At 34.4% G+C, this 21439-nt stretch overlaps 1 protein-coding gene across 2 annotated transcripts in view; it reads right to left on the reverse strand.

Annotated features, from left to right (window-relative positions):
* Positions 1–5290: 5290 nt before the first annotated feature.
* The window catches only part of LOC145305716 (uncharacterized), a 45422-nt gene continuing 29273 nt past the window's right edge, over positions 5291–21439 (reverse strand). Inside the window, exons 5-11 of one of the 2 annotated variants that reach the window (XM_080147450.1) lie at positions 10891–10964; positions 10421–10534; positions 10114–10191; positions 9470–9541; positions 8942–9061; positions 7980–8051; positions 5291–7503 (exon numbers count right to left, since the gene is read on the reverse strand). In XM_080147450.1, coding sequence (XP_080003576.1) covers positions 7448–7503; positions 7980–8051; positions 8942–9061; positions 9470–9541; positions 10114–10191; positions 10421–10534; positions 10891–10964 — 586 coding nt within the window. In that variant the 3' untranslated portion in view covers positions 5291–7447. Of the gene's footprint in view, positions 7504–7979; positions 8052–8860; positions 9062–9469; positions 9542–10113; positions 10192–10420; positions 10535–10890; positions 10965–21439 lie in introns of both variants that reach the window. The other variant, XM_080147449.1, reaches the window with a different exon arrangement.

Raw genomic sequence — 21439 nt, forward strand, 5'->3', positions numbered from 1 at the left:
CAGCCGTGTGGCCTACAACCAGCTACGTCCTGGTGGGGTGGGACTGTGCCAACCCCACCCATGTCACGTCTTACAACAAAGAAAAGATGTGTGACACGGAGCCCCTACACCAGGAGGTGCCCCTGGGCCACGACATCCACGTCCTGCAGCAAGTCAAGGTGAGGGAAACCACTGGGTTCAGCTGTCAGCTTACCGTGTCCCAGTGGACATTCAGGTGTGGGGTATGGGGTCACCTCAAGGTGACCTCGGTCCCCACCCTCATGAGGCCAACCAAGATAGACCCAGAAGCGTGCCGAGACCTGGCCAGGAACCGAGTATACACGTTGCCAGGCAAGACCCAGCCACTGACGTTCCAGCTGAACCACCCCCTGTTCTTCACCGTTGATGTAGTGGGCGCCCTCGTCAACAGCCCCGAGGGGGTGGGTTGCGAGGGGGAGGACGTCCACTTTGAGGGCCAGCTCTACCGCAATGAGTTAGTGCTCCAGGGGCGGCGGCTGCTGGTCAAGGAGGAGACCTATGTGGTGGAGGATGGACGGGTGGAGTCCCAGTCTGACCACCTGACCCTCGACTGTCCCCATTCTGAGCTGTCCTGTATCACTGGGGAAGCAACCTACGTGTGGGACCACCTGGGAAGAGATTGCCCCTTGAGGCTGATCCGCAGCCTCCAGCCCAGCCTGGTGAGGGATGCATATCTGGTTGACCATCAGGCCCAGTTTTTCATCAACATGACCAGCCCCACCTCAATTGTGAACTGCGACTTCGAGGCCCATGCCACCAACCATCCAGCGCTGTTTGTGGCAGCTGACCCAGCCGCGGCTGCGCTGCCCCGAGTGTCGGCCAGGGATGTTGACGTTCCCCTCCAAGCACAGATCCATGCAGGTTATATTGGATTCACCCTGGAAACACGCATGAGGAGCACTGCAGCAGAAGAAGTAGCGGCCAACTGCTGGAAGCTCCAGCAGCTAGATCCGGCCCACCCGGTGCGTGTCCAGGGGAGCACGTTCTCGGTCCTGAGGGGAGACATCCTGCTGCAGCTGACCTGCCAAAGGCACAAGTATGTTGTCCGCGAACACAAGGAGTGTTGGGACAAAGTGCCAGTGGAGCCCACAGGTTTTGTAGACGCCGTGACGCGGGTATACAGTGAGCACGCCACCAAGATTCCCTGTTCCTCCACCTACCCCCTGACTGTGCACGCAGAGGAAGGCTGGATAGAGTTGACCCCTGCTCCCAAGAAGAGGCCACCCCCGCTGGATACGCCTAAGCAGTTGTTGACAGACCCCTTAGATGACTTCAGTTCAGGTGGTTTGTATTCACAGGCTGAGTTGAACGACTGGCAACAGCTGCTGGCGTTCCCAGCATACAAGAGCGCCATGCTGACCGGCCTATCCTATGGCTCCTGCGTTCAGCAAGGCAGCTGTTCGGCCACAGGAGACCATGGGATAGTGTCCTACAACATTGACCGACTGGCGGAGGAAGGAGAGGCAGCCCTGGATGTCTGGGCAGGATTTAGACAAGCCATCCACGAGTGGGGAGATGGCGCCGCCATCTTGTGCTTGCTGCTGCTGATCCTCAAACTGCTGGGGGACCTCACCATCATTTCTCTGGCAGCAGCTCAAGGAGGAGTCCGGGCAGCCCTGAATGCGATATCACAAGTGTTCCTGTACCACCCAGCCTTGTATAAGAAGGCGATGGCTAGAGCCAGGCTCAACCATGCCAAGTCCTGGGACTTTTCAGTGGACTGGGATGCCATCCCCATCGGCAGGGAAGCAGCCGAGGAAATGGTGTCTATGAAATCAACGGACAGCGGGCATGACCGCCCAGGTAGACCAGGACCGCCCTCTGGCAGACCCCGCGGCCCCTCCGGAGGACAGGCCGCTGCTCAGACACTCAACCTGGCAGCCAGTGCCCCAGCCGCTGCCAACAACAACCCGCAGGTCCCACTGCTGACCGTTCCAGCAACAAATGTGCCACCACCAAACCTGATACCTGCCGGCGCTGACCAACGTATCCAACCCAAGGCAGCCTCTGCCTTCTATCCCACATTGGGAGCCCATCAACCCTAAGAAGATACTCACCACTAGGATTCCATTGAATCATTATCGTTTGTATATATTTTTAGCCCTAAGGAGCGGGCCGAAGGCCTCAACCACTGTCGGAAGTCTGGTAGGGAAACCATCTCCCAGCCTTCCGAGGGGAGAGTTGTGGTATTCGGCAACCGTGAGCCATGTCTATGGCACCCCTGATCTGGGGTTCGGTGGAGGGTCAATGGCCCTCCCCCAAGTCCTGGGGAAGGGGTCTAGTGACCCCCTCCCTACGCTTGGAATTAATGATTTGAATCTGTCATGTTTATTATGGTTAACTGTATTCTTAATTCTCCCCCACCCTTTCCAGGGATGGGGGAATCATTATTGCCCAAACTGACCATTGTATATATATTATTTATGCTTTTATGTTATGATTATTTATTCCTATCCATGTAATTATTGTTTGTTGTATATAACTTCAGTATCTCTTAACCCTTCAATAAAGTGACAACTGAAAGTAGATGTTGATCATTATCTAGTGAAAGCTAGAGAAGCGTAGCTTCTCTATAGTAAGGTGTCCACGTCTGTCACACTGCCGTAATCTAATTGAACTCCGGTGTCTGCCATTGATCCTCGGCGGATACCACATATGCTCAAGAAAGGTTATTTATAATTATGAATTCTACCAGACTAAAATATAAAAGGGGAAATAGTTTATGAAGACGACACAAAATGATTTTAAAAATTACTTATTTTTATCTTTTTTTTAATCTTTAACAATTTTAATGTTTTTATTATGTAAATATATAAAGTATTCTTCAAACTTAAAGGATTTAATCTTTTTCTTTGTAATTTATATGTCTAAACAGTGTAAAAATGAAGTTCTTAATTACGAATTTTCAAATCATTAGATTTTAATACAGTTTATTATAGAAATAAAGAATAATTTCAACAAAAAAAATTGCTACAAAAAGGCTTACTGTATTATTAAACTGACTTAATTGTATAATTGCATTCATTTTGTTTATTTTCCTTGAAAAATGAGTGTTTAAGTGCTGCATTGGTTAAAATCAAACCTAAAAGTGCTCTTTATTCAGTGACAGAGTGAAAAAAATATATACCTTGTTTTATATTTTTTTATCTCTTTTTTTATATATTTTTATCTGATATGTATATATCAAAATTTAAAAGTATCTATTTCATTAGATATTCATACTTCTTGAAAACGTCTTGGTTACTTTTTGCACTATATTTGCTCTAAAAAGGATTCTTTGTCTGACTTTCACATTTAAAATGAAAGATTTTATCCCAATTATTATGTTGACTGTAGAAAAAAATAATTATTTTGTTTATATGCAATTTTATATAATAAAATGTGAGAAATGCCTTTTTTCACATGTCGGGCAAAAAAAGTAACACTGAAAATATTTTTTTATGTCTTAAGCATGTTCTAAACTCATAGATAATAAACTTTCATAAAAGATTTATTTCAGAATATGTCATTTAGGGCATAAAATTAATTTTGCAAATTAACATTGCAAATGTTTTCCAATAACTTTTAAAAATTATTTCTGCGGATATTCTAATTTACATGGGTGTTTTCTACACATTTTCCCCTTTCTAAAAATACCTTCCTCATAAAGATTGGCTTCCGGAAAGTATATACTTTCCGAACATGAAATGTGATGCCTAAATTAACGAAAAAAGCTATCCGTTACGGACGGACGGACGTACGGACGGACCGACCCTAATTATAGAAAAGCTTCGCTTTTAATAACGATGTTGAATAATAATGTATATTGTCCTAGGAATCATTATTTAAAAAGACAAAAGGATTATATTTTTTGTGTCAAATTGTACTTATTTGTTATAGGAATAGTTTGATAGGACAACTCTAACAATCCTAAATTAACCCCCTATTTATATTTGTACACTCCCCCACCTAAAACATAAGGTTTGACGTCCAAGGGGGGGGGGGGGGTAAAGTGGGTATTACCCCCCCCCAATTTAAGATTTACCCCTACCCGGGCACCCCCTAACCATTTGGAAGGGGGTTTTTACCTCCCCCCCCCCCAAACAATTAGGGGGGGGGGGGTACATACCCCCTCCTGCGCGCCTCCTGCGTTTTAAAGTCAACTTCCCCCGTTACTACCTAGTATTAGTTAACTATAAACAGAAGTAATATATATAATAATATATATAAGTTGGTAAGAATTTTAGTGTTAGATGGAGATTTGAAATGTGCATGAAATTTTAAGGATTTTTTTGTGAAATTCGTTTATTTGTATAATTCTTTATCTAACAGCGGAAATACAATTTAAGTTACCTAATTTTGACATCTTTAATTGGTGGATTGAAAACTATCTGCGCTCTGATTGGAGAAGCTTAAGTGTCGTACATCATTCAACCAATTGGAGCGCAGGTAATTTTCAATCCACCTATTAGCGTAGAATAATTTTTCGCAAATTTATGCGATATGCGTGATAACCGTGCATTATTAAATTATCGAATCTGGATAGGTTATTATGATGTGAGATCATAGCATATCCAACATCTAACCCTATTATAAAGTAGTAAGGTGTTTTTTTTGTCTGTAGCTTAGTATTTCAATATCTACACATATGAGTTAATTCTTTAATTTAAAGAAGCTTAACATAGGTCCCTGGATGGTTTTGGGCTATTTTATTTTATTTCAAACTTTTGGGTTGGTTTAAGGCTATATTTTTGCTTTCTATTTAACTTTGCATACAGAGCCCCTAGATGCTAAAGGCGCAAACTAGTTTAAATTTAAAGCATCTAAATTTCTTACTTTTATAAAAAATAATCGATTCCAAGATCATTTTACCGTTCACCAACGCATAAGATTTGAGGATCTTATATTTAACACTGGTTAGACAAAACTAACCAAGAGTATCTATAATACAAAGTAGAATGATGTCTGTCCGTCTATCTGTCTGTCTGTCCGTACGTCCCTTTAGATCTCGGTAACCACTGAACCGATCGGATTCTAGTCTTCAGGGTATATACCTATTGGTCCTGTGGTGATTTTAAGCCTTTTTCTTGGTAGGGAGAGGGGTGGGACACTTCCAACCCCCCCCCCAAAACAAAAACAAAAACATTTTTTTGTTTATGGGGAAGTTAGTTTACATAAACTACGGGCAGCTCTAGAAGTACTTAATTTCATTTTCTTTTTAATTACCTCTTTGGGCAAAGCCCCTAGAGGCTAGAGGGGAAGCCGCTAGTAAAAATAAAAAGAAAAATAAGAGTTACAATTAAAACCGACTTTATTACAATTCTAGAACATACTTACAAACATTTTAAATGCAAATAAATGAATTTTATCCGTTTTAAATAAATGTTATATACATTAATTTCATTATTTATAGGGATTTTTTATAACATAACTAGAATATGAAATAAAATGCAATTATTTTATTATGAAAAGAAAGCCAGGTATTTTAGAACAGACTTGCGGGAAAGATGTAGTATCTGGAATTTCAACAAATTTATTTTAGGCCTTTTTTGAGATTTCAAGCATGTTGGCTTGAAAATCTTAATTAAGTCACATTTTTCAAATTACGAAAACTACATTTTTTGCAAAGTGATTCTGTTTATAAATTTTTCCAGTTGGAATTTAGTTTAAAAAACTGAAAAATTCATTCAGTAAATTTTCGAATATTAAAGCAACTTGTTACAGTAAAACTTTGGTACAAAATAACTTAAGATTATCTAAACTCAGTTATTTAAACAGTCAAGTTAGATAGGTTTAAAAAAATCGGATCTAGTGCAGTTAACGGTGAATGTTCTGGTATCGTTAATCTCCAAAAAGTTTATGTATTTAAAAACGCTGCTAACTGCTTAACAGAAAGTACATATCATCATCGTTTTAAGCGGCATAAGAAGGCCTACAAATAATAATCTGGAATAGCCAAGATCCAATAATGCACAGGGAAAGCTTCACTGAAGAAAAAACGCGTAAATTAAGTCTTTTTTGTGCATTGATTAACGTTTTTTCCAGATTATTTGTAGACCTTCTTTTGTTCCACCGTTTGGCCATTAGAGGCCTTTTAAGTTCATAGATTTTGTAGATAATCGTTACCGGGAACATTTTACCGAGAACTGAGGTGAATTCTTAAAAAACTCTTGGCCCACTAAAATCAGTGAGGCAAACTAAAAATTTAGAGGGGATAATTTTTAGTGAGGCAAACTGATTTTAGTGGGGCAAAGTTTTTTTAAGAATTCACCTCTACACTTCACCCAAAAAATAATTTAATGAATAGATGAGTATTTAATTATACAATAACAACATAAACTATTATGATAAAGATAAGCTGGTTTGCTTTGGTATATATACAATTATGGGGTAACTAAAAAATTTTTACAACAAAAACACTAAAATTTAATCACTATATACATTAACAAATGAGAATTTTAACTGGTCTTTTTTAAAATAAAATTTACTAGAATTCAAATATACATAAAATAGGTAAACATATAAAAAATGCTTTGTCAGATTGCAAATTATTAACAAGAATATTAACGTCCTAACAGATAGGGTTTAAAGGGTTGATACTTTGAGCGATAAATTGATGTAAACTTTATATACATTACAATTAATGGTTAAAATGTTTGGACACTTTACTTAATGAACCAACCAATCATTAAAGTCCTCAAAGTTGCTAGACTAACGAATAAGAAAACATTATAATAAAAATTTGGGGACTAGTATAATAAACACCCAATGTCCCTTCCCTCCCTGTCTAATAGAACTATAATTTCTTTATACACAATTTATTATACACTAATGGTGAACTGAATAGCAAAGACACTGCGTTATAATAATGGTATTCATGAATTAAGCAGGGCATTTAACAATGTAAAATTTTACTAAAAATTGCTTTTTTGAGATATCTTATTAAAGATATTTAGATTAGATTATCTTTCTGATGGTTTTGACATGCCTTTTCAAAAATTACATCTATTAGTAGAAATTATAAATATCAAAATACTTATTAAAAACTAATCTTAAGATATTGCTATTATACTTTTGATAACAAAAGATAATATGTAAAATCATTTCAGCTAAATTTTTAAAAGAACTCTCAAAAGCACATAATTGATTGATCTGGGGTTGGGGTAGTTTTTGCTATAGCAATAATTATTGGTTGAAGATGAAAATCTTTAAATTATTTGAAATAGTTTACAGAAAGAAATCTTCAAATTTTAATAAAAAAATCTTCCAATTTATACATACAGTCTTAATTTAGATGATTTTTTTCTGATATTGCTAGTTTTCTAAATATATTTCACTAATTCTTTTTTGGTGGAACCTTGTATTATTTTCACTTTATGTCAATATAGCTCTTGTTGAAATGGTTGAAATATATTAATAGTTCATAGTAAATTTAGCTAAAGCCATGGTGTTATGAAATGGTGAATTTTAACACGATGCCTAGCAGTACTCCAAATGTTATTATACCTGAAATTAAAGAAATGATTAAAAAAATAATTAAAAATCAATTAAATTAAACTTTTAGATATTGAAATAAAAATATGTATTTTGTTGACTGAAAAGTTACTATTTAAAGCCATCATATTTGTCATGCTAATTTGGTAAAAATAAGACTTACATAAAAGTTGCAAATGTTTATCAAGTCTCTTTTTTTAAATATAAGACTTAGAAAAGTAGATACTTTTATTAAAGAAGAAAAAATATTACTATATAATAACTACGCTCATTTTAAATTTTTGTTGGGGGGGGGGGGGGAGAATTTTTTCTTTCTCATGGCGATTTCTCTTAGAAGAATGATGGTTAACTTTCTTAAAATAATTATAAACCTTTCCAGAAACTATGAGAAGCTGCACTGTAAAGAAGAACCATATTGGTTCAGTAGTTACCGAGATCCTTTGGGACGGACAAACAGAAAAACATCCTGTTACTTTTGTATGACTTACCTAAAATAATCCAGAGAACGACAGTATGCCCAGAACAACAATTCAGACCTCCTCCCTTTTCTAAGTCTTTTCCTGAAATAAAAGTTTATGTTTACACAATGGGCATAATACTATTTAAAACTGTTATCCTGCTAAAATTTCACTATAATTATAGTGTTATTTCTTAAAATCTTATTCTTAACGATTAATTCTATGAGACAGCTTATGTTAAATTTTTTAAATACAATTATCACTTATTTGTTACTTACCTATTTTCAGTTTATTCCTGATTTCCATTGCTTTTAATTAATAATTGATAGAAAAAGGAGTACTTAATTATCTTTTTGCTTCTACGAATCCATTTAATCGTTTTTTTTTAAAGGAGAACCAGCGAAAAATAGTTTTTTTTTCATTCTGTTACTTAACTTACAAATAATGTTGGAGGTTTGATTTATATGATATGGAATATTAATTGGAATCACATTTAGTATAGATCCTAAGATGCATGTCTTTATACTTTATGTGATACCAGCTTTTTTATACAATTACATACCCCCTGTCAAAAAATTAGCATTTTAATATTTTTTTGTTAATCTCCCTAAAACTTTAGCTGATTTGTTTTTAATATAATATTCCTCTAAAATTTCCCCTAAACAATAATCTATCAAAGCAAAAGTTTAATATCACATAATTGAGGGCAAGACTAATTTAGAGGCCATTGTCCCTACCCTGTAAGACATACTTTCTCCAAGATTAAGAATTAGTATATTAGAATTCTCTACAGATTTTACCTCAATAAAAAGAAAAACAAGGGTAAAGAGACTCTTTAATAATAATTAGAAAAATTTAAACCTTTTTGTCCAATCTTATTTTTTTGACAGGGGGTTAAGCGTACTACTAACCTGGGAGGGGGGACACCTTCTGCATATCTCCCCGGGTGGGCAAATGTGAGGGGGTGCCATTCTCTCCAACAACCACCCTACCTCCAACTTGTGACTGGGGGCCCCTGGGATGATGGGGATGGTGGGGGGACATAATCATGGTGGAGGGCCCGAGGCTGGCCATACTCGCGTGGAAGGATTTTCTATCGTCCATCTCGGCACCTAATAAAATAGAATAGAGTTAAATATGTAGATGTATAGATAAACATTTTACTAGATAGGTGGTATAGTAACAAAAAAGAAATTTTCATGAAAGATAGATAGTAAGATATGTTGTTAGATAGCTAACAATAGGTAGCGAGATAGATAGCTCTATACCTGGATAATTTCTATTGCCGCCAGCTACAGACATGTCTGCTACACTTCTTTATAGATATAGATAGATAGATAAATAGTTAGATAGCTAACAATAGAGCTAGGTAGCTAGATAGATAGATAGCTCTATACCTGGATAATTTCTATTGCCTCCAGCTACAGACATTTCTTCTACACTTCTTTAAAGATATAGATAGATAGATAAATAGTTAGATAGCTAACAATAGGTAGATAGATAGATAGATAGCTCTATACCTGGATAATTTCTATTGCCTCCAGCTACAGACATTTCTGCTACACTTCTTGCTCTTCTAACTGTAGTTGCTCCTGTAATAAAATAAATTCCATGCCAATGAAAGTTTACTAGTATACTATTTACAGATTTAATAATGTGGTTTTGTAATTGAAGCCCAATGATCTTAATGAACAAGAATAAGAAATAGGACCCAAAGTACAATGTCAGTCAAGAATTATGTGTAGATAAAATATTTCGGTTATAGTCTTTTTCGTGACAACGCCTCTTAAGCGTTTCGTCGTATTTTCACAATAGCTTATGATATGTTATATTAGGTTAGGTTAGATAATTGCCCCGCAGGGTTAGAGCCCCCACAGGAGCTAGAAATAGGGGAAAATCTACTGTGAAAATACGTGGAAACGCCCCTTTGGAGGCGTCGTCCCAAAAGGCACTATACCATTACCCAACATTTCAAATATGAAACTCTTCTTATAAATTCACAATAAAATCACGAAACCTATATTTCTTTTTGTATTTTTCCTATATTTAAATGAAAAAAAGTTAAAAAAAATAATATGATAAAAACAAGTTGAATGGCAATAAAAAAACCAAAGCAAAACCTGTTAGTATAAGAAATTTAAGGATATTTAAATAATTGTATTACCTGAAATAAGGGATGGTGGAACTGAGGAATGTCCATAAGAGAATGCTGTTGGTGGGTATCCCATTCCTCCTCCCATTCCTAAACAGATAGATACATTACATATTTAGATAGATAGAAAGATATGTAGATAAATGGATATCTAGGGTGGGTATCCAATACCTTCTCCCATTCCTAAAATTAGGTAGATGGAAAGATTGATAAATGGATATCTAGGGTAGGTATCCAATACACCATCCCATTCTTAAAAAGGTGGATATATACATAGATAGATAGAAAGATAGATAGATAAACTAGTATAGAAACTCACCATACAAAGCAGCAAGAGGAACCATGGGTTGATGATGGACTGGACAAGGTTCTCCATCCCATGTGTGTGCTGTTGGAGATAACATAGGCACTGATTGAACAGATCTTATAGAACCTAAATAAATATTTCCATTATAACCTAAAGTTATGAACAAGCAAACTAGAATCCAGCGAAAGAAATCTCAAATTCGGGGGGGTGGGTAGTTTTCTCTATGCAAAACCCATGCATAGACCCTATACAACATGCAGTGCCTTAAACCTGAAGGGCTATCCTGTACCCAATAGAACCTAACCTGACCTAAAGTAAAGTACAATTAGATAACAATAATTAAGCACCCTCCCTTATTATAGGGGAGGGGGAATTGTTCTTTTCTCAACTTTTTTCAGGGAATCCACCGTGCAAATTACTTATGCATAATGAGCAAATTTTTATAGACTACGCCAACCTTCTTGAAAATGACAATAAATTACCTGTTCCTGGGACAACCATAGGTAGAGATGGGGGAAACATGGGGTATCCAACCATCACTGGATAACCTGGAATCCTGAAATTAAATATTGCTATTATTATATCAACATATACGCCCCTAGAGGCCTTATTGGGCACTTGAGGTAATGGTAGAAGGGGAAGTCGCCCCCTTCCCCCCATTCTAATTTATTTTTCGAATAGATAAAGTAAATAACTGATAGAGAGCGGTATTTTATCTATCAATGGTATCCTCCCCCAAAAGACCCAGGACCTATGAGAAGCCAGCTGCTTTTATGGTAGGATAAAACATCCTAATTTCTTCTATTTTTCTAACTCAGCATTATAATTAATCTAGTTATTTAGAAGTTTGATAACACAAATAAGAGAAAAGATCCTAAAATTATCAAAGTTGCCTTAATTAGAAAATATCTACAATTTTAAAAGCAAACATTTTCTGTAATTATTTTTAGCTTTTTTCGTTAATTTATGCATGTTTGAATTGTCCTATCGATTTTAAACTTTGAATGATGATTCCCGTAACAGTTAGGTACGATCTAGAAAGCGTAGCAACTATTTAATAGGGGTCGTCTCAAAAAACGCCCATCTGTTTTTCAGTTTCAGTCAAGCATCTCTATAATCAATTCCTAAAAAATGTATGTCTATAAACAGAATCAAGATTGTTCTACCGTTTGATTGTAGATCTTCGCTTAATGGATGTTGTCATCCTTGTTGTTTTAAAGGTTGTATGTATGGTAAACTACCATTAGCCTATTTTTCGTAATAATAAAGGCGGAACTGTTTTTAGAAAATGAAATAATTATGTCCCTAAGGTGTAAAAATTTGTAAAGATTCGTGAAATTTAAATCAGCCGTCGGCTGTTTTCATTAAGAGGTTATAATTGGTCATATAAATGTGTCTTACAAAACAGAGAATTTAAAATATTAGCAAATTAATTGTACAAAAGGTATATTGCAAGGCCATATTGTAAAAGAAGGATTTTAAATTACATTTTTTTGTTTGGTGTGATAAGAAACTGAATGTTCATACCTTTTATCATACTTGCGACTAAGCCCCTAGAGGACTCTATGAGATCTTGGGGGGGGGGGGGTGTTGGAGGGGGGGGGTTGGGTGAGATTCAATTCGAGAAATTCTGTAAAATAATTGTTAATTGTTGGAAAGAATAACTTTTAAAAATCTATGGAGGGGAAGGTTCGACCATTTTTTAGTTTAGTTTAAAAAAAAAAATAGTTGTAAACCTTCCCAGGAACTATGAGAAGCTACCCTCTTAGCAAGATCCCTCGGTACAAACTGACAGACAGACAGACAAGCAAACATCATGTTACTTTATCATTAGGATAGTTTTCAAAGTAAAATGATTTGAAGCCATTTTTTTTCTGTATCTGAACCCTGGTAATGAAACAATTGGACACCCAACTTAATAAATCAATCAATCAAAACTCACTAAAAGTCCCCAAAGTTGTTATGCCAACAAATCTTATTAGAAACCTTTTTCCTCTTCCTAACCTGGTATTAAATATTCCTATTACTAATCAAGATACCCTATAACTTTATTCTATTAGTATAACTCTAAAACTTATCAATTAAGTTACTTTTGCTATTTTTAAAACTATTTTCAAAAATATTGTGGAAACACAATGGGTGAGAAAAAATTATCAATATAAAAATAAAGGTAAAAATTACGTGTCAACAAGGATATATTTCATTCAAAATAGCAGAGTTATAATAATACAAATCAAATTTTATTTTGACCATCGAACAACCATTTTCCAGGGGACATTGGGCAGTTTTTTACACTAGTCCCATAAGTTTTATAATAACGTTTACCTCTTGGTTGTTTTAAAAACTTTAGAAACTTGAATGAACTTTGATTGGTTGGTTTATTAATTTGAGTGTTCAAACGTTTCAACTACAAATTGTAATCTACAGAAGGGGTAATTTTGTACATCATCATTTGTTGTTTACATCTTTTTATCGGCCATTATCTTATCCCTTTAGATCCCTTATCTGACCATCTGCCCTTATTTTGAGTCCTGTGTTATATTAATTATAATTTTAGTCATAATTATGTTTCTTATAAAAAAACTAAATAAGAAAACACAGCTATCCTCAACAGTTTAGCGGATTTATAAACAACACGCTCCAAGCGGTCAATGGATCCTAAAAATAGACAAACTTGCTGAATCATACCTGGTTTTACCTAAATTATACCTGCTCCTTCTTCGGGACTATAGGCTTTTAAAGATTTTCACTTAAATTACCCTATTATTTGACTTAAAAATAGCGTTCGACAAGACATCCTGTCGCTGTTTATGAGTTTTAATACAAAAAAGATTTTATTATTTTCTTTTAAGGCCATCCAAATGTCTTTTATTAGATTTAAATTTAACCGATATAATTGTTATTGGTTCCCTCTGCCGATTCTATCCATATTTCATGAAATTAAAACCATATGAAAGAGTTGACGAGAAAATAAGAAAAGTGTTGAGAGGATAAGTAAAAACTAAGTTAATGATAGTATATTAGTATTAAGACTAAAGTAATTTTATCTAATATAAGGTTTAACAATGTTAACCTCAAGAAAAACGTAAATATAATGGTGGGACAAAGTAAATTATAAAGTAAATGATCAGTTAAGTTGTTATAATAAATAGGAAATAGAGGAATAGAAATAAAAGAAAAGAATGATAGGAGAATATATAAGAAAACAGAGAAACCCTTAAATATAAATATAAAAAATGTAGCATGACCAACAGACTGACAGAAAAAGTAAGTTAGTTGTATGCTGTTACTTTTTGTTAAGGGATATCTTCACAAAAATTGACTTATCTATCTGAAATAGTATTGGTTAAAATTAAATTTTACCATATCATTATGGACTGACAGACAAGATGAATTATAAAGTAGTTCTGCTACTAACCCGCAACTATGGCTCGTCATGTAGCGCATCCGCTCTTCGTTGGGGATGTGATAGGTTCGCGGTACAATTAAAGAAGTTAAAAATTGTTCCTACTGTTACTATATTAGGTGTGCGGCATAAATAGTTAGAGTAGGGAGACAGGAATCTAAAGGGATAAGACAATGACTTATAAAGTGATGTAAATCCCCAATGATGAAACACAAATTTACCCCTTATTTAGCTAACACTTAGTGGTTGAAAAGCTTGGAAACTCAACTTAAATACCAATCAATCAAAACTTAATAAAAATCTCCAAAGTTGTAAGCCAACAAATAAGAAAACATTATTATAAAACTTTTGCTACAGCCCAATGTCCCCTTTCCCTTCTCAGACAAAGTGTTGGTTGTCTGTTGAATGTTACTTAAATGAATATCTAACAGTGGGCGGTAGAGCTCCCATGACAAGCGCGCGGATTTTGAAATCAAAGGATAAACCCACCCCAATTAGGTAATATTTTCGCTATTAAAAACTTAAAACACATAGATGTATTTTTGTTAAGTATACTCTGCTAACTTAATTTGAAGTCAAATAAGCTGATCATATTTCTACCATCCACTTTCTTATATTATGCCTGGAGTAAAACTCCAATTATATAGGTTAGTACTCTAGCCTATAACTTTTCCTCAAGATAAAAATACAGTTAATCTTTTAGATGATTGTAAATTTCTTTGCTATTAATTATAGCATACTATTGAAAATCGGTATGCAAAAGATAAATTCTTGTCAAGTTTCACAATTATCATTTTTATCTCTTGATAGGATAAAAAGTAATGCATAATTTAATTTTCTATTCTTATCATTGGTGTTGGGCGTTATATACCAATAATATTTGATGCAGTTATCAGTAAGTATATAAACAGCAGGTCAACAGTCTTTAGATTTATGAAATAATATTAAATATGTATTAGATGGTAGTTCACAGCACAAAAAAACGCGCGAACAGAGGTTAGTGGGTTAAACTAAGCACTACTTTTATTCCTCAAAAAATAGAAATCACCCTGTGATAAACATGCTGCTACTTTTGTTTTCCATAAATTGTTACATGTCTTTTATTACTATAAATAAACATATGGTTGCCCTTTAACATCCAGGGGATTTGTATTCAAAATGGAAGGAAAAGGCAGAAAAATAGCCTAAAACCATTCTGAGACCGATTTAAATTTTCCATTATTTCGAGAATTCAATCAAATCATTAGTTATTGAAATCTTATGCTAGCTACAAACAAAAAAAAACCTTAAAACTTTAAAAAATACATTTAAATACATTTTACATTTGTGCCAATAAAAAAATTTGATCCTAAATTTATGTTAGTATATTATACTGTAATCTTAGGCAATATAATTAATTTTTAGGAACCGCTATTCTTGACTAGCTGGAGAATTAAACGTACACTAGATCATTTTCTGATGATATTTTTTTCTTACTGCCCTGTAATTTACTAATTACATTTCATATTTTGTTTTGATATCTATTTCAGCTTAAAACTGTAGTCATAATGTCACCAATCCTACTTTATAAAGTAGTAAGTTTTTTTGGGTCATGTAAAGGAAACGAAGTTGCGGGTTTCGTCGTATATTAACAGTAGCTTTTGAAAGGTTATATTAGGTTAGGTTAGGCGATTGCCCCGCAAGGTTAGGCAATTGGCCCTTCCGGGTTAGAGCACCAGCAGGAGCTAGAAATAGGATAAAAGCTAATGTGAAAATATAACGAAAACCGCAACTTTGTTTCCTTCACATTAGCCAGTTTGTTTTATAAAGCTTAAGATCTGAAAAGTTGTTAGGTTGTACTTTTCAAGAAAGCACAATCAATTTTTTTCTAGTTATTTTAGGCTATTTTCCTCCTCCCCCGCCTTCCCTAGAGTATCAGGTTGACCAATTAGTAATCTTATAATGTTATTAGTAAGTTTTGTGAATGTATGAATTAACATTCTAATATTTGAATGGTAATTTTGTATAAAAACAAACACTGTAAATAATGGTTTTAGCAAACGCTGTTAACAATTTTATCAATATATTAAATACAAATGACTCCTTTTTTGTAATAAAACGTATAAACAGTGACAGGATGTCTTATCGAACGCTATTTTTAAGTCAAATAATAGGGTAATTTAAGTGAAAATCTTTAAAAGCCTATAGTCCCGAAGAAGGAGCAGGTATAATTTAGGTAAAACCAGGTATGATTCAGCAAGTATGTCTATTTTTAGGATCCATTGACCGCTTGGAGCGTGTTGGTTATAAATCCGCTAAACTGTTGAGGATAGCTGTGAAAAAGAAAACAATTTTATCAGATATCTTTAGAGATAAGACAATAGGCGAAAATTTATAAACATCCCCAATGAGCATAAACAAAAGTACCCTTTCCTTTAGATAAAATCAATTTCATGAACAGTACTAGTTTGTAACCAACCAATCAAAATTCAATTAAAGCATCAAAAAATTTAACCCAACGAATAAAGCAATGTGGGTATTAAACTTTTGTGACACAATACAATCTGTCCCGATTTTGTATTACTTTTGCGGAACATTTTTCCAGTTACGTCATATTTTTCTTTTCCGAAAAAGGGAAGGGGGGAAGAAAATCTCTTCAAAAGAGATGGGGAAAACCCCCTTTTCTCCCATCTCTTTTTTCTTCCCCCCTTTCCTTTTTTTCCCCCCTTCCCTTTTTCAGGAAAGAAAAATATGACGTAACTGGAAAAATGTTCCGCAAAAGTAATACAAAATCGGGACAGATTGTATTGTGTCTTGTTATTGTGTCCCCTCCCTCCCTAATTTTTCGGTCAATATAAAACTATACGCTATCAAATCATTTAATTTTCTACATATTAAAAACAGGGAGGAAGAGGATATCTATTTATAATACAAAGTAGAACGATGTCTGTCTGTTTGTCTGTCTGTTTGACTGTCTGTTTGCCTGTCTGTTTGTCTGTCTGTTTGTCTGTCTGTTTGTCTGTCTGTTTGTCTGTCTGTTTGTCTGTCTGTTTGTCTGTCTGTTTGTCTGTCTGTTTGTCTGTCTGTTTGTTTGTCTGTAGCGAAGGATCTCGCTAACCGCTGAACCGATCGGGTTCTCCTTTACAGGGTAGCTTCTCATAGGTCCCGGAAAGGTTTATAACTATTTTCTTGGGGGGTGAGACACCCCCAACCCCCCAAAAAATGAAAAATACCCCCACCAAAAATTTTCTTTTTCTTTTTAAAACTAAAATTAATATAGTTGGGTCGACTACCTCCCCCCACAAAAATTTTTTTTTCTTTTAAATCTAAAATACGAAAAATTGGTTTGATCAAACCTCTTGGGGCAAAGCCCCTAGAGGCTAGGGGCGAAGCCGCTAGTAGGATTATAAATTACATTAGTACCCAAAGTCTTATAATATAGTTATCTCCATCATTGAACTAAAAACTTTGGGTACTGAAATGAATTATCTATTCGTTGGTTTCAACTAGCAGTGTCCAAACTTCATTGGTATTTATGTATATAAATGTATCGTCCATTGTCTTATCCCTTAAGATTCCTGATCATTATAGAAGTATAGAATATAATAGGGAAACCATTTATGAAAAATTCATTATAAACCATAATGGATTTAATATTACTTGGAGCATACACCAGATTATCATTTTCTAGAATAAAGTAAAACTTGTAGCTGACTAAAAAAAGATTCCTCATGCACTCCTTTATCCTATCCCCTCCCCTCCCACTATTAAATGATGTTCATGTTATCAAGCTAAATTGACGACAATTTTTCCCCTGTCATAATATCCACGTAAATTGTATATCCATTTATACCATTAATGAAATTATATATAATATGATTTTCTATATAAATATAATCATATAAGAGTGAAAGTAAATGACTAATAATCGTTTAACAAGGACGATAATAACATTAACTATATCTAGCGCAGTCATAATAAAAATGAAATATCTTAGTGCTTTCTTTCAAAGTGCTAGCAAATTTAGAACTCTTTCCCCTCTTTTTTTTTAAATATTGAGCCTGCGAGGGGCCCTAATCATGTGGGGCCTCAACTTTCAGTGCCCTAACCCAGAGGTGCTACCCAGTACCCAATATAACCTAACCTTATCTTATTAAAAAAATCCTCTTCCTTTTCTTCTTTTTCAATGAGAGTAAGGGGGGGGGTGTTGAACTCTACAAGGCACTTCGAGGGAAACCATAGATATCTTTATATCAAATATTCGGGGACATTCATGGAGAGGGTAGTAGGGTTAAGGAGGTGTTTAATCCCCCACCGACCCACCTTTGAAACTCCTCATTTTTATTTTAAAATATCCAAATAAAACTTTTTCCCAATGAGTCAGATTTAAAATGTTCAACCATTTGTAAAAATATAATTTTTGACCATTCATGTATAGAGTAATAAAAATGGAAACATGAAAGGCTTGAAAAATCAATGAAGTTTAGAATCAATTTCTTGCGTTCACTCATACCACCAGGGATAAATGGATAAGTAAAGAGGGCAAAATTCAAATCTTACAGATTTTGAGAAAGAAAAATGCATTCATTTTTTTTTTTAACTTACACAAAGACAGTATAACGTACGGACAGACCCTATATTATGAGTAGCTGTACTACAAAAGTTAATAAATAATCCTTTTATAAAAGTAACAGAATGTCTGTCGTCTTTGTTTCTTTCCGTCTGTCTATGTGTATCGAAGGATCTCGCTAACCACTGAACCGATAAGATTCTTCTTTACACTTAGATCCTGGGAAGGTTTATAACTATTTTAGGGGAGGGGTACCAACACCATATCAAAATAAATCGCCCCTACAAAAAAAATATACTCCACCTACAAATTTTTTTATGTTTTCTTTTTTAGACTAAACTTAAAAGTAAGGCATCAAGGGGCGCAGCCGCTAGAAAATCAAATATAATAACAAGCTTTACGACTTTCAAATAATTTCATTCCAATTTCCCTAATCCTTTAATCCCTGTGAACACAATATAGAATTGAATATCTCTAGGGCAAAATATTAAATTATAGGGCGTGCGAGAGAAAATTCATGTGTGTGTGTGTGTGTATGTTTGTTTGTGTGTGTGTGTGTGATTGTTTGAAGCAAACTTAAAAGGCTTAAATCATTGATTTATAAAAAAATATTTTTAACTCAAATTTCTTGGGAGTTGGCATCTCACTGTTAAAGAAAATAGCTCAAAACCATCTAGTGTGACCTGTATTTATATTACCTAAAATGTATAACCCAGTTGGTCCAGTGGTTAAGAGGACAAACGAACATTAACACTTGTATAGTGTCAGAACTGAAAAAGCAGTATAAACAAATTTGTAAGTACATTTGATGCAAAACTTCCTAAATACAGGATACTTTTTAAGGACATACTTAACTTTAAGGACTTGAATTTAGAGATGATTCGCTTATAACATTGTAACTTGTGGTGTTAGGAATTAGTATTCCAATATTCAGATGAATAGGATAATTATAACACACAAAGATTTGTTGTGAAAAGTAAAAAAAATCAGTATGTTTTAAATGGACGTACGGACTCTGATGGTATTGATTATAGAGTTGCTTCCCAAATCAAACCTAATTATTATAAGTTTGAAATTGCTAGGACAATTCTAACCATACCAAATTAACAAAGGGAGCTAATTGTCCCAATCTGACGGACGGACGGACAGAGCCTATTTATAGAAAAACCTTCGCTTTAAAAAAAAACTGTACTTTATTTGAGCCAAATTTGATTTCAAATGGAAAGAGTGAAATTTTGACAGCCAAATGATTCTTCCTTTTAAAGGAAATAGAACATTTCAAATCTAAGGTATTATTTTTATTGTTCGCTTTCCTTTCTAGCGAAGATACTCTATACTTGCAACCAAGAATGTTTGGTATTAATGTTTTATAATTCTACACGTAATTGGTTAATTAGGTGTTATGTAGTTATAGATTTAATTATTACTACCAAATTTTTCATCAAAAGATAACTCTTGAAAAAAAATTTTCATGTAAATTTATATATTTTCTCTTTATTATAATAATGTCCATAGAAATTTTCTAGGAGGGTTTAAAACCTTTAAGGGGAGAATTTTTTTTTATTTCAGAGGGTATTGAGATAACCGCTCACCCCTCAATCACTCTCCATAGTTCATTATGTTTTTTTTTTATTAGCGAAGCTACTCTATAATTTGAAATGTCCGACCGTCTGTCAGATACAGACAAGGGGGCAACGTGATTTTCACAGCACCTTTTTAGTATAGAAACCTGAAATTTTCAGGGATTAAATATGTTGACATTCTTTATATTTTTACATAGTTTCATTAAGATTCGTCAATTAATTGGGTTTTTAGATCGATTTCTATAGTTTTAAGTTTTCATGAATATCTCGACTCCTATTCAAGATATACGGCTGAAATTTTCCCTTAATATTCTGCATACTTTTTATCAAGTTTTACTAAGATATGTGCCTATTGGTTGGGGTGCTAGTTCGATTCCTAGATATTTAAGTTTTTATGATTTTCTTTACTCCTATTCAATATAGACGGCTGATAAATTTAGGGAATAAATAAGTTCATATAAATTTACATATCCCCACATAGTTTCATTAAGATTTGCTTATTAGTTGAGGTGCTAGATCGATTTCTAGATTTTCACGTTATAAATCTTATAAGGTTTCGTGACTTTTTAGTTTAATGTTTTTTTTTATAAAACTGCTCTCTAGTTATTTTTTTCCCAGATATCCATCCATGATTTTTTAGCTTCACTACTTATGGATGTTGTCATCCTTGTTTTACAGAAGTAGTCTTGTAAATTTGTTGGCTAACATAAAATTTGGAATGTGAGACATAGAGACATGTTAACTAGACTTTTACCTATGTTTTGTTTTTTAAATTTGACATCTTGTGTCAAATAATTTGTGTTTAAAGGAACTCATGTAATTCCAGGGATCTAAAGGGATAACACAATGCCCGATAAACTGATGTAAATCCTCCATGTTAAAACACAAAACCACCCCTTCTGTAGATTACAATTTGTGGTTTAAATGTTTGAACTTAATAAACAACCAATCAAAATTCAATTTAAAGTCCCTAAGCCAACGAATAAGAAAATATTATTATAAAACTTTGGGGACTAATGTAATAAACCGCCCAATGGTCCCCTGCCTCCTTGCATGTAAAACTCATGTAACAAGTTAAACCCCAATTTGTCTTGAGAACCACAGTTTTCATACAATGTGTTCTAAAGGAAGAGAAAAAATAGCTAGTACAATATAAGGGGAAATCTTATCAAAAAAACGTCGAAAATGATTCCTAGTTCCAAGCTAGAGTATGTTGCTAGATCTGACATTAAAGTCCAAAAAAAGGAAAATGAAAGAGTAAAGAAAAAAGAAAAGATTTTTAGTTTTTTAATGCTAAAATTTTACTTGGCCATTTCATACTTTTACTGATCAGAAAAACACGAAACGAGCAAATATAGAGACCCTTCGTTCTTATTGAATAATTCAAAAATACTTCCAAATTTGATGGAAAAAAAATACATGTTTTACAGAAATACCCTGGGAATGTGGAGAATTTTTTTTGTCAAAATATGTGAGGAGGTCAAAAAGGTCAC

This window comes from Acartia tonsa, chromosome 14 (genome assembly GCF_053477335.1).
Source record: "Acartia tonsa isolate MP-2025a chromosome 14, ASM5347733v1, whole genome shotgun sequence".
Lineage (NCBI taxonomy): Eukaryota > Metazoa > Arthropoda > Copepoda > Calanoida > Acartiidae > Acartia > Acartia tonsa.